Raw genomic sequence first — 13518 nt, 5'->3', positions numbered from 1 at the left:
TATTGGCAGTTATTGATTGCATTTAAAAGAAAATGGATTTGAGACAAAACAGTCGAAAAACGATTAATTTTAAGTTGACATAATAAGTAGTTATGGCCTCACATGGCGTATATGGCCTGTGATAGGCCTACAGGAATATATTTTTTAAAATTTTAATTTTATTTCATAATCCGACGAAAGGCTAATTACTACCTACTAAGATAGTGTGAAAATTCATGATTGAGGCATTTGCGGTTTATTTGTAACTGTACGGGCAGACTATGCATAAAATGAAGATACAGTTAATATAACGTATATGCCTTAACGTAGGTGCCTTAGTCTGTTTTTTATCAAAAACGATGTCCATTATTATAGTGCTATTTCTATCCAAATATAGATTCTGCTCTGTCGGTACATTGTATATTCTATGTGGCGGGCGTAGCGGGCCGCGCGGGACGAAGGCGGGCTCTCGGCCCGCCAACTTAAAAATGCCGCCGCAGAGCCTCCGAATCGATACGCCGCGCGTCACGTGCTGCCGAGCGCGACCAATAGCGAGCGAGCGGCGGGCGGGGGCCGCTCTCCTCCGTCAGTGCACGACTGAACGCCGAGCGGGACGGTCGCTCGCTCGCCCACCGCTCGATTTCACCGAAAACCGGTCCGATATAAACCCGTGTCATGTTATAGTGTTGTGCTATGAGTGCGTGGACTGAGGAAGTGTTGTCCTGGCGTGACGATCGGCTCGGCCTGACCGAGCTACCGAGCACGACGAGGCGGAAAAATCGCACCGCGCCTTATAGGCTTCACCGGCCGCACTTGTCGGCGCCCCACGTGCCGGAGCCCGTCCCGGAGGCACAGGGGACACACATCACAAGGTTATACCCGGAACTGTTAGCTCTCATATTCGAAAGGTTGCCAGTGCGTGACAGAGGACGAGCGGCCCAAGTTTGCCGCTCATGGCGCGACGCAGCCGACCGCAGATCTGTTTGGCGCGGAGTGGAGGCAGCCTTGCATCTGAGAAGGCCAGCGCCAGTATTATTCGCTTCGTTGGCAAGACGCGGAGTTCGGAAACTACAGGTTCTGTCGCTAAGACGCGGATTGAGAGATGCGGTTGCCGCTTTACCCGGACTAGAATCGCTTTCCTTGAGCGGTTGCTACAGCGTCACCGATGCCGCTCTGGCGAGTGCGTTTGCAGCTGAACTGCCGGCATTGCGACGGTTGGATCTCTCGTTGTGTAAACAGGTGACAGATTCATCCCTCGGCAGAATAGCGCAGTCATTGAAAAACTTAGAGGAATTGGAGCTCGGGGGCTGTTGCAATATAACTGACACCGGACTACTTCTGATCGCGTGGGGCTTGCGAAAGCTGCGCCGTTTGAATTTGAGGTCATGCTGGCACGTCAACGATGACGGAATCGCACATCTGTGCGGCGGAGGAGAGGCGAGAGGTACTCCAGAATTGGAGCACTTGGGATTACAAGACTGCCAAAGGTTGACGGATGAAGCCTTGAGACACGCCGCTACTGGGCTGCCCAATCTGAAGTCTATAAACCTATCCTTTTGTGTAGCTGTTACGGATGCTGGCCTGAAGCATCTAGCGAGGCTTGCGTATTTAGAAGATGTCAACTTAAGAGCGTGCGACGGCGTCTCGGATGCGGGCGTCGCGCACTTGGCGGAGAGTGGACGATTAAGAGCATTAGATGTATCGTTCTGCGACAAAGTCGGCGATGAAGCTTTGTCGCACGCGACGTTGGGCCTCTCTGGGCTGCGCTCGTTATCTCTAAGCGCCTGCCGCCTGACTGACGAGGGCTTGGAAAGGGTGGCCAGGCTATCGCAGTTGGAAACTCTTAATATAGGCCAGTGCACTCGGGTCACAGATAGGGGACTTCGCGCCTTAGGCGAGGGCTTACGCAATCTGAAGGCGATAGACTTGTACGGATGTACGTGTATCACGCCACAAGGCTTGGACCATATCGTGAAGTTGCCGCGACTCAGTGTACTTAATCTCGGTCTATGGCATGTGCGGTGACCACACACACACTAGCTTGTCTGTGTGTCCAGTGTCACGTGTGAGTGTGTGAGTGCGACGGCCATGTTGAAGTGAAGGAACCGCCAAGGTTGTATACTAATACTGGACAGCGATTGAGGAATTAACCAATTATAAGATATTAAATGTAGTTAGGAAACGGGGTTGCTTTCTCGTTCTGTTTTTGTCAGTTGAGTTATCGTTGGATGATTGTTGGAGTAAACTGTGATTTTTTTTTAATGTCCTTTTTAGTTGAATTATTGTAAGAAAGTTGCCCCGACGCCTAGTCGCAATGAAAAACTAGATCTTTTTGTCTCGAGCCTTTATTTTAAGATGTTCCATTTCAAAAACACGATCTGATGCATACACGATTGTTATAAAATTATAAAATCCAAATCTACCGGATTTCTGGAAATGAGTTTAAACTCGAATTGTTGCATTTGTTAAGCGGCGTATTGTGTACGTAATTATAGTCATGTAAGCGATTACGAAAAGGTCTAGTTTTTTTGTTTCTTAATGTAAATGCTCCATTAGGTAGACACTTAGCCATTCTTCTAATTCTTATCCTCGATTCGACTTTGTGCATTGGGAAATAGCAATTTGTTAATAAGTTTCCCAAAATTGTTTTGTGGCACTGATGTTTTAAGGAAATTGTTACGATCAAAATAAACTAAGTTCTCATCACGGCCGGCAGCGAAAAACTATCAAAATAAACTAACTTCTCATAATGTTGGCGATAAATTTTGTATGCTCTAATTAAATATGTATACATATTTCAATTTAAGGGAAGTATATTATTTTCTTTACCTACACTGAAATGGAAGAGTAAAGTTAGTTCATTAAGAAAGAGAATGTTAACGAAATAACACGAAATGTTGCAGCCGTTGATAAGTAAAATTATTACTAGCACGATATTATTTATTGTCTTCTCTAGGATTTACCTAATCTATTTGTTGTTATACTTTATTTTCTATTGTGCTTTAAACAATGAACACATATTATTAAACTAAACGTTGGCAAACTGCAACGCAGCTGATTTCGAAATTTAGTTCATACAATACATAAAGACAACAAAAACTCCCATAATTGGATGAGTAAAATGGTCTACAATTTTTAAAGTAGCCATTTAACGCTTGAAATTTCGGTCGCACATTACAGATCTTGTTCCCTCTTCACCGTTTCACGATCATACTGCAGGTCACTAAGACGGTTTTTATTCTTATGCCGTCAATAACCCAAAAATCCCACAAAGAGATTTGCATCTACTCTAACAAGCATGGTTTGAACTCCGTTCTAGTTGTGTGTTTCCTGATTCATACAACATGGGTTGTGATCACGCCTTTAGGCAAACGCATCCTACCTTAAGCCACAACTACAGTTTCTAGCTGGTAAGATTGTGGTCAAGCGTAAGTTTATTTCTAATTGATGGTAAATCAATACGTAAGTACTCACTTATGTCCTTTTTAAGAGAAAAAGAACCGGCCGGAAACTCCCAATAAAAGCCATACGGTTTAAAGTTGCAACGCCTTCTTTGAAACCCATCTAATCTAAATAAGTTATGATTCCGATGCATTTTACTTTAATTTTGTAAGGTTTTATTTAAATTTTTTTCCGGTCTATAATCTATCCTATCCTACGTAGGATGTAATCTTTCTCTTTTATTTATATTTCTGAAATATGTTCAGTCGTTTATGTGTGAAAAGGTCAGAGAAAAACTGAATTACTTTTCAAATTATAAAATTTGTATAGATAAACTGAGTAAGTTGTTACTCCTAGAGATATTCAAATCTCAGATGTTATTAAGACGTCTAAAAGAGGACCCACCAATTATTGCAAAGACGCATTTAGGAAAAAAATTCTCTTTAACATAAATCCTAGGTATTATATTTTGTACGTAGGAGTTACGCCTTACGTCATTAAATAAAATTTGTTTCTAAATCAGAATATTGAATATACATGTCTTACGGCTCTGATCCGTTCCTGCATCCCACTAACCTAACTGATGTTGAATGTCACTATGAACTAACCTTAGAATTAGAATAACAATAATTAACACTATTATTTAGATCTATAATTAATATTGATCAAAGACAAAATTTTTTTTTTATATTTTGAACAAAGTAGATAAATCTGGTCATAGGGTTATGTATGTACATTTTCCAAACGCTTTGTTTTACTACTCAATGCCACGATCTCACTTTTTACGTAATTTTGATATTATTGTTGTTTTTTAATGTTCGTTTATTATAAAGGCACATAGTCGAATTGAGAATAATGTTTTTTTTTTTTTTCAAAAATATGTTGTTTCTGTACAAAACGAATGTAATATAGGTGAATTGTATTAAAAGTCATCGTTTAAGTTGCAAATTAAATAAGATATTTTATTTCACCTTTTCCTCTTGCGTCATGCGAACTTCTAAGAAATGTAATAATAACACTCATATGATGTGAACGGAATGATATTATTTCCATTACTTTACCATATTAAATATTTCAGAGATGCCGCGAACAGTTGTTATGGTAAAAAATCCTTTTTAAGATAAAGCTGTATTCTTGAAAACGAATAATTCGACTGTTCGACTTAAATAAATTATATCAACAAATTTAAAATTTACTGTTGATATGACTGGCCTATGAAATCTTTATTTTCTGAAAATTAGCAATAAATATTTTCCGTTACATTTACGAGTATGTTATTGTATAACGACTCACTGTTATAAATTCAGTTTTGTCTGGAATAAATTATTATTTATTTATGTAAAAGCTTTCAGACGATTATTCGCCGTGGTAGAATAAACACAATGCTATTATTCAATATTCGAAGAATAATAAAAAATTACAATGATATTCGAATATCGAATAATGTCATTAATTATTATCTGCGGCATCTCTTAATTAGCTTACTATTATATAGTAAAATATTAATCATTATAATGTGAATAAGGAACTTGACAGATTTCCTTTAGAACAATAATTGAAATTTCAAGATTGTAGATCAGATAAAGAAAATTTGGCTATTGAAAATCGGCACGAAGAGAAAAAATTTAAAGTTTCGAAGTTAATTTTAACCTTCGAGCAATAATACAATAAATGCGTTATTAGTCGTCAAAAATAAACTTCACTTACAAATTGGTTGGCTTTAGAAAAAGCTAATATTTTTGTCGTGCTTAACATCAGTAATAATTGATGTACCTAATCGTATTTCATTTCAAGAAAGAACGTAGTTATACTCAATATTTTTTAATAGTGAACAGAGTTTCAACCATCAGTAAAAACAGACACTTTCTGCTAAATTTTAACTAAATCTAGTATATTATTACTCGAAGGTGGAGACGCTTAGTGAGAAGCATGGCTTGGGCAAGACATTTTTATCCCCCCGAGTAAAGGACAACAACTTCTCTCACAGATTTATCAACTCTCCGAACATTGAATAGTGGATATAATATCCAAATAATGTACGTGTAATAATAAACGGGGGTAAACTTATCCTATTCCTTGTTGCTGTACTTTGGCTGGTGGATTCGTTTATTTTATCCCTTATCAGAGGATATATTTTTTATCTCCTGGCTACTAGCCACCCTGCACCCCTCCTAGCCTTATTGGAGGATTGTGTCTTCAGACTTGTCTGACCAACGACGCCATTTATACGGCTGGGTTTTTTCTTTGCTTAATTAATTCGGGCTACATGAGCCAGCCCATTTTAAAAACGTTTTTGTACCTTCCTCTAGATTCTAGAGTCTAGAACATTTGTCTATTGAGTTATAGTTACAAAATAGCATGACCACTTCGGTCATATAGACATAGCGGGACATTTGCCGATACTGAAAAAAAAAGTAGTGTTTAGCAGTATTCATTCAACTAAGATCTTAGTGAATTCATACATCTAGGGAATTATTGCTTAGCATTTTTACAAATCAGTTTCAAATGTCGGGTCTCGTTTTTATGTAAGTATACATTATCGTGAGGTCTATTTGAGTAAGCGCAAGGAAAGCGGGACAGCCAGCCCGAAAGTGGGACTGTCCCGCCAAAACTTATGACTGACTAGACTATGTTAGTTACGACTGACTGATCTTAATTGAAATTAAATTTTCGGTTTCAGCCGTTCTGTTTATTGAAATTCTGAACAGTTGATCCTGTTCAAGTGTCTTATTTTTCTAGATTTAAACTTCGAAATTGGTATCGCTTAAAGTCTTATATGGCTATATATGCAATATTTTTACAAGCCACCTTTCACAAAAATGTCCGGAATACAAAAAAGCCTAGTTAATTTTAATTATAACATGGATTGTTAGGTATCCAATGTCCTTCAGCTGGTGAACTACTAACATACAACTAGGCGAGCATGAAATACAAGTAGGTACTAAATTAACTGGCTAAATGACAAACGCTACACGCAATGTTTCGTTTTTTATTATAAAAGCTGGAAATTCACCGTTAAAATAACAATGGGGTTGAGTAGTGCTAACTGAGGTGATAATTACTATTGAGGGCTGTGCGACTTATTATTATTGTTTGGCAACATTTCACGGTACCTTTAAGTACCAAATATATGTTGCCAGGAAAAAGTCAGCAGACTACTGTGGGAACAGTATTTGACTCCCCGGGGAAAGCATAGAATATTATCTTCTCCCACGGCTTTAATAACTCTCTGAGTATTAGCGCACACGTGGAAATAAAATCCGAATAATAAACGGGGTTAAAACTACTCTTATTCCCTGTTGCCGTGCTTTAGCTGGTGGACACGTTATTACATCCCTTGTCAGGGGGGTGGTTATTATCCATGGATATAATTTTTGTCTTCTAGCCTGTGCTAGGCATGCTGAAGACGGATCATTAAAGGTCGGATCGCTTGTGTATCCCTTTAGGAGGTACTCAGCAAAATATTTTATTAAAAACCACGCCGTATTACTGATTTTTTTTTTTAATTTATGTTTAATTTTATTTATCCGGGCAAAATATTTTATTAAAAACCTCTCCGTATTACTGATTTAAAAACAAAAAATATGTTTAATTTTATTTGTTCGGTTTTTTATTTTCCTAGGTACCTATATATTTTATTTTTCAAACATTCCACCGACTGTAATAAAAGTCCAAGATTTCCACACTCGTAACCGTATGGTATGTTCGTTTTAAAAATATCGAAACACTGCATAGTGCATACAAAGTTGACCTTATGCTGCTTATTAAAGAATCGCAAATTCAGTACTGTACATACTTCATTATTTTATTAACGTTCCAACAAGAAAAAGCCCATTCGTTATCGAGTATCGAAACACTGCCATGCCAAAGTAAAATAGATTTAACGCTACTCGTTTTAGGAATACAAATTCTGTTCTATCGTTTTATTATATTAACGTGCCCTCAAGACGGCTGTCTGTCAAAGCGTAATAGAATTTGAGATTTAAAACAATGAACTGAAGTTTCGTTTTACTTTGACGTTACTGTGAGTGAATCAAGAACGTCCCTACTCAAGTTTAAGATAAGAATTTCTGAAAGCCTGTCTACGAAAGTTCTTTACAAGGTTTAGTTTATCTATGACGGCATTAGCTTCGTAAAAGTACCATAAGTACACAGTATCCAGTTTCTGTTGGCATAACTTATGGAATGTGACCTCCGCAGCCAGTTAATGGGTAAACTGGCAACGAATCTAGTTAATTAACTGTTTAAATGACAAATACTTTGAAAACTGGCCGACGAAATACACGCTACACCTGATTTTTTATATCAAACCAACACAGGTGTGATATAAAAAATCATTTCTTTATTTTTGCCAATCGTAAGTAAAAGAAAGGAAACATATCAACCGCTGATTTTCATAATAGAATCACATTAATAGCCTATTAGTTGAATGTTATAACATTCAATACTTTAGTCTAAAATCTATAATATCTTTATTCAAAAATATCTTTATTCAAGTAGGCCTACTACTATGTGGCACTTTTGATGCTAAGAATGATGATGTTTACTTATAATCACCACGCTGGACAGACGGATTGGTGATCACAGTAGATGGTATGACCTAGTAGCACAGACGATCCTGCTGCCATCCTCTGTTATTTTTCCTTAATCACCTCGTACGAAACCTGCAGATTTGGGAAGAGGAGGGGTAGATAATAAAGAAAAACAGAAATTAATAAATTCAACCTTAAATTAAATTGCATTCTAGTAAGTATAATTTCATTATTAGGTACCTACCTACCTTTATGCAGTTTTACATTCCCACGACTTTCTACTTTCCGTAAAAGAGAGATTTTACAGCGTTTCTTTTTTTTATAAATCATTCTTCGAACTCAACAAAACAATGAAAAATATTTTTTATTGAATTCCTATTGTTAGAATTTTAGTTTGAAAGAATTTGGCTAACTGTAAAATTATTATTCTTTGACATTCATGTATTTTGGATCCCTTCATGCGTCTCGCTCGCACTCTTATTACTCTATGTAGTGCTATCTCGCTCGCGCTGGTCGGGCAATGCACAAATGGTAGGACAGGTATATAAGCGATAGAGACAGCAGCATACAAAATAATGCAAGTGCAAGAGGGAAACACAATTGCTGCCCAAAATTTTGTAGCTCAGACTAATTCTTGTAATAAAACGATAAAATAATTTTTATTTTAGGACCAGATTATGTTTTGTTGTTTATAACAAATGCTGTAAACCAATTTATTATTTACACCAAATTAGGTATATGATGAAACATGCCGTTAAGTTGGTACGGTCTACCTTATTGTACTTAGAAAGTTAGGATCTTAGGTAGGTACTGTCACTTATTAGCCATCATCATCATCATATCAACCGATAGACGTCCACTGCTGGACATAGGTCTTTTGTAGGGAGTTCCAAATTCCAACGGCTTGAATCCAACGGCTACCTGCGACGCGCCTAATGTCGTGCGTCCACCTCGTCGGGGGTCGACCAACGCTGCGCTTACCAGTGCGGGCCTGCCATTCCAGCACCTTGGGACCCCAACGTCCATCTCTCCTCCGAACTATGTGCCCCACCCATTGCCACTTCAGCTTCGCGACTCGTTAAGCTATGTCGGTAATTCTGGTTCTTCTACGGATCTCCACATTTCTGATTTTATTACGTAGAGATACTCCGAGCATAGCTATTTCCATCGCCCGCTGAGTGACTCTGAGCCTTCTTATGAGGCCCATAGTTAGCAACCATGTTTCAGAGCCTTAGGTCATCACTGGCAACACGTACTGTTCGAAGACTTTGGTCTTCAGGCACTGAGGGATTTATTACTAGCCATAGATATTTATTATTTATCGCCTATAATATATTTTTTTTTTTTATTTTACTACTAGCCCAGTATATGTAATTATATTGTACTAAATAGGTAGCTGTTATTACTTAAAATAATTAAATGTTTGTATCCAAGATACAAGCTTAAATTTTTTTTTTTTTTTTTAGTTAAGATCGGTATTTCTGCTATATTACGATTTCACATTCCGTAGGTGATCGAGCGATGTGTGCAGTGTGGCTTAGTAGTAATAAAAAATAGTCAGTAAATGGATGTAAGACCAACTTTGGAGGTTTAGAAGCTGATTTTAGAGCCAAAGAAGGGATATATTTTCTAGGTGCTACAGATTACAATTAAAGTAGGCTATCATAATAACTAGCTGACCCGTGCAACTTCGTCTGCACCAAATCGGTTATTACCGGATAACACAAATAAAATGAATCCTAGATAGATCGATTTATCGCCCCCGAAACCCCCTGTATACTAAATTTCATGAAAATCGTTGGAGCCGATTCCGAGATTCCAATTATATATATACAAGAATTGCTCGTTTAAAGATATAATAAGATTATTATGGTCTGAGGGAATTGCTCAATGTTATGTTTATATTTAAAAAAAAACATGAACACGTCACTGCCATAAAAACTTTATTTCTCAACGAATTCAGTGTTCCATACAGTAGTAACTCATTCTTCTGAGTCCAACAATATAATGCAGTGAAACGGGAAAATTGTTTTGTCTACTCGACAAACCAAGTCCGACAAATTTGTCGCTCGTAGGGTACATGAGAAATCAGTTGATATAGACAATGTCTCTTAATAAATGCAGTTGTGCGGCTAGCACGGGCAGGATACAAAAATTTTGTTCCCCGATACCTCTGAAGCGGTGATAGCCGGAATTCGGCTTCACTTACCCGGGGTGAAGTTGGAATCCCAGCACACACCCCGACTTTCTAAGTTATGCGCGTTTTATTTAAAACTTCACTTGCTTCAACGGTGAAGGAAAACATCGTGAGAATACCTGCATGCCTGAGAGTTCTCCATTATATTCTCAAAGGCGTGTGAAGTCCACCAAACCGCACTGGGCCAGCGGGTTTTTGAGGGCCGATAATGGTTTGATGTATTCCCTGAAAAAGGAATAAAAATTACATGTCCACCTGCCAAAGTCGGCAACAGGAAATAGGTAGGAAAAGTTTAGCCCCCCTTTATTATTACACGTGGGTACGTAGGTATATTATTTGGATATGATTCCAATACTCGGTGCGATGATAAAGCTGTGGAAGAAGACAGAATTTTATCCTTCCCCACTACATAGCACAGGTCTCCCACAATGAAAAGGGGTTAAAGCCGTTGTCCACCACGCTGGCCCAGTGCGGATTGGTGGACTCCACACACCTTTGAGAACATTATGTAGAACTCTTAGGCATGAGGTTTCCTCACATTTTTTGCCTGCACTGTTGAAGCAAGTGATATATAATTACTTAAAACGCAAACAACTTTAGAGAAAATTAAGAGGTGAGTCCTGGGATACGAACTCGGCCCCCCGAAAGTGAAGTTGAGCTCCCACCCAATACGTTATCACCGCTGTAAAAAAAAAGAAATTTTCCATACATAATTGCGCAGCAAACAAATTATCCATTATCTGTAGGTATCATGTGAGGTTAAAAATTGTGTATTTAAATTTCCGTATTTTTTTGTTCAGCTGGGGTCATGCATAGGTGCAATGTCCTGATAAAGCGCTTGCATAATATAGATAGGTATCGACCGACACTCACTAGTCACTGCAAAATAACACCGCGCATAAATTACCCTCGTAGCTGGCAACCTACCTATCTATAGTCCAAAATAGATAAGGTACCTACTGATGTCAACCTTCCTGGCGTAGAGGTGAGCGCTGCGGTTTGAAGTTGGGACCCCGGGTTTGATATCTGGCTGGGGTAATAACGGAATTTATAAGCCCGTTAAGCACGTTAAGCCTTGCAGAGGCACTTAAGAAATATTATGTTAGGTGGACGCGTAGTTTCAAACAAAGTCGTGCCGCTTAGTGATTTAGCGTTCCGGTACGACGTCGCACTAGCAACCGATTAGTATGGGTTTAATTTATCGCAGGTATTTTCAGAGATCTCAGTCAATCTGACACCGATTGGCGCAGTGGGCGACGACCCTGATTTCAGAGTCCAAGGCTGTGGGTTCGGTTCTCACATTCCTACAATATGAGTTCTAGGCAAGCGCGCTCCACCTTTGGCATCTTCGCTTACCATTGCACTCAAGCGCCCGTCTATAAACATAAAAAAAAAACTGGAAACTGTGAACACGACATGTTTTTCAGTGTGTGGGTGTTTAATTGCAAATTACAAGTAGATATTCATGTATATTAATCATAAAAATAATCATCGGTCATCTTAGTACCCGTAACACAAGCTACGCTTACTTTGGGGCTGGATGGCGATGTGTGTATTGTCTTAGTACATATTAGTACAGTATATTCATCTAGCGCGTTTCCACACGCAAGTACACTCGCGTCTTGCATGAGTTTCTTGGTAAAATGTTACTGGTGCGAGCCACTTGTCATAGTAACAGGTGCAAGTGACACACCTACTATTTGCAAAAGTTATGGAGTAAAGCACTGTACTTGCACTAGCTTCTAGCTTTTTATGATGCCAGATTCCGTTTACACAGGAAGTATACCGATCTATCTTAACGACCGATTGCAAGTTCGAACGGCAGGTTTGAAGCGATGGATGCCTGCGGTCTGGGTTCGATCGATTGCTGCGAAAAAGGATTGCCTTAATGCGTAGGTAGGTCTAAAAGTAGTGTTATCCTTTTGACTCAGTATGTGCTAGAGAAAAACAGTAATTTTATGCATTTTAAAGATTTTCTACAACGGACTACACCACAACTGGAAAATGTTGGTGTGATGAGCATGAATGTTTTTCAGTGTCTGGGTGTTGTTTATATGTATATTCTAAGTATTTATGTATATTATTCATAAAAATATTCATCAGTCATCTTAGTACCCATAGGCGATTTGTTTATTATTATATTATTTATTTACATACATTGTACTATCGTAGTATATTTATTTATTATTTACACATTTATATATATATAAACCACTACCAGTAATCAAACCAGTAGTCAAATGTGTAAGGGCAATCTTAAAGAATTTTAGTCTATAATAATTTTATCAGTGAGAATGTTATGTGGGGTAAGTCATATACTCGTAGGTACAAGTTGTAATCATAAACTTTTAAGCTAATTTGGGTACTGAATGAAAAAATATATCATAATGCTTTGTCACAAGAACCCGGCTTGGTTAGATGAGGTGAGTTACCTAATTTGTCGTTAATGGTTTTTAATCTAAGTTGATCAAAAAAGATTTAAAAAAATTATTAAAAAATTAAAAAACAAGGAGTACCTATTTGAAAACGATTCGCCTTAAAAACTGTTATTCACGGCATCCCATGCGATAACGTCATGCGATGGGAAAAACTACAAAATTTAATAGTGTCACTCTGAGTCGCGGCGTTTTGTTTTACTACCAAGAATTGAAGTTTTTACACGCTGTATGATGGACAACGTAGTATGGAGTAGAATGACAGTTTTTTTTAGCTACTTGACACTGGCAAAGTACATTGTGCTGTTTTGGCACTACGAAATGCCAAAAATCAAAAGAAGAAGACAGTTTTTTTTTAAATACATCGTTTATAACTTGGCTGCAACGTTATGTCTCACTCACACTCAATATTCGCTGTGGCCTATCAAATACTTATTCACTCTTGATTTGAGGGTACTTATATTTTAGGTGCTGTGGAAAACGGAGGCAGCTTTACCAGAGATGAGGGAAGATCTTTTCGGAGAAAAAAAATCGTTTAATAGATAAAATAAATAAATAAATATACTACGACAATACACTCATCGCCACCTAGCCCCAAAGTAAGCGTCGTTATGTGTGCTAAGATGACTGATGAATATTTTTTTATGAATAATATACATAACTATTTATAAAATACGTATAAATACACAGACACTGAAAAACATTCCACAACCGCTGCGCCCATCGTCGGTCAAATATTTCATTTCTTAAATCGTAAATGGTATATGATGTGGAGACCTCGTAGTAAGCATCAAAACACCTGTGACAGGATGCATCACCCTTAAGCCAGCAAAAAAGTCAAAATATAAACGATTGAGTAGTGTTTATTTTTGAGTTTCTCGTATCTAACATTTGTGCACCAGTGCTCAGAGAGTTGATAAACCTGTGGCAGCAG

At 38.0% G+C, this 13518-nt stretch overlaps 1 protein-coding gene across 1 annotated transcript; it reads left to right on the top strand.

Annotated features, from left to right (window-relative positions):
- The first annotated feature begins 481 nt into the window (after window positions 1–481).
- Window positions 482–4373, top strand: LOC120623556 (F-box/LRR-repeat protein 14). Its single transcript, XM_039889613.1, has one exon. It carries the CDS (start codon window positions 673–675, stop codon window positions 2002–2004), a length of 1332 nt encoding a protein of 443 aa, XP_039745547.1. The 5' UTR covers window positions 482–672; the 3' UTR covers window positions 2005–4373.
- Window positions 4374–13518: the final 9145 nt, after the last annotated feature.

The sequence above is a fragment of the Pararge aegeria genome, chromosome 1 (assembly GCF_905163445.1).
Source record: "Pararge aegeria chromosome 1, ilParAegt1.1, whole genome shotgun sequence".
NCBI classification, from domain to species: Eukaryota; Metazoa; Arthropoda; class Insecta; order Lepidoptera; family Nymphalidae; genus Pararge; species Pararge aegeria.
Note: the sequence above shows the minus strand (reverse complement) of the source record. Positions and strands in the feature narration are given on the sequence as shown.

Excerpts from the sequence above, each read along its gene's own strand:
- LOC120623556 (XM_039889613.1), top strand. The coding sequence starts at position 673 with ATGAGTGCGTGGACTGAGGAAGTGTTGTCCTGGCGTGACGATCGGCTC.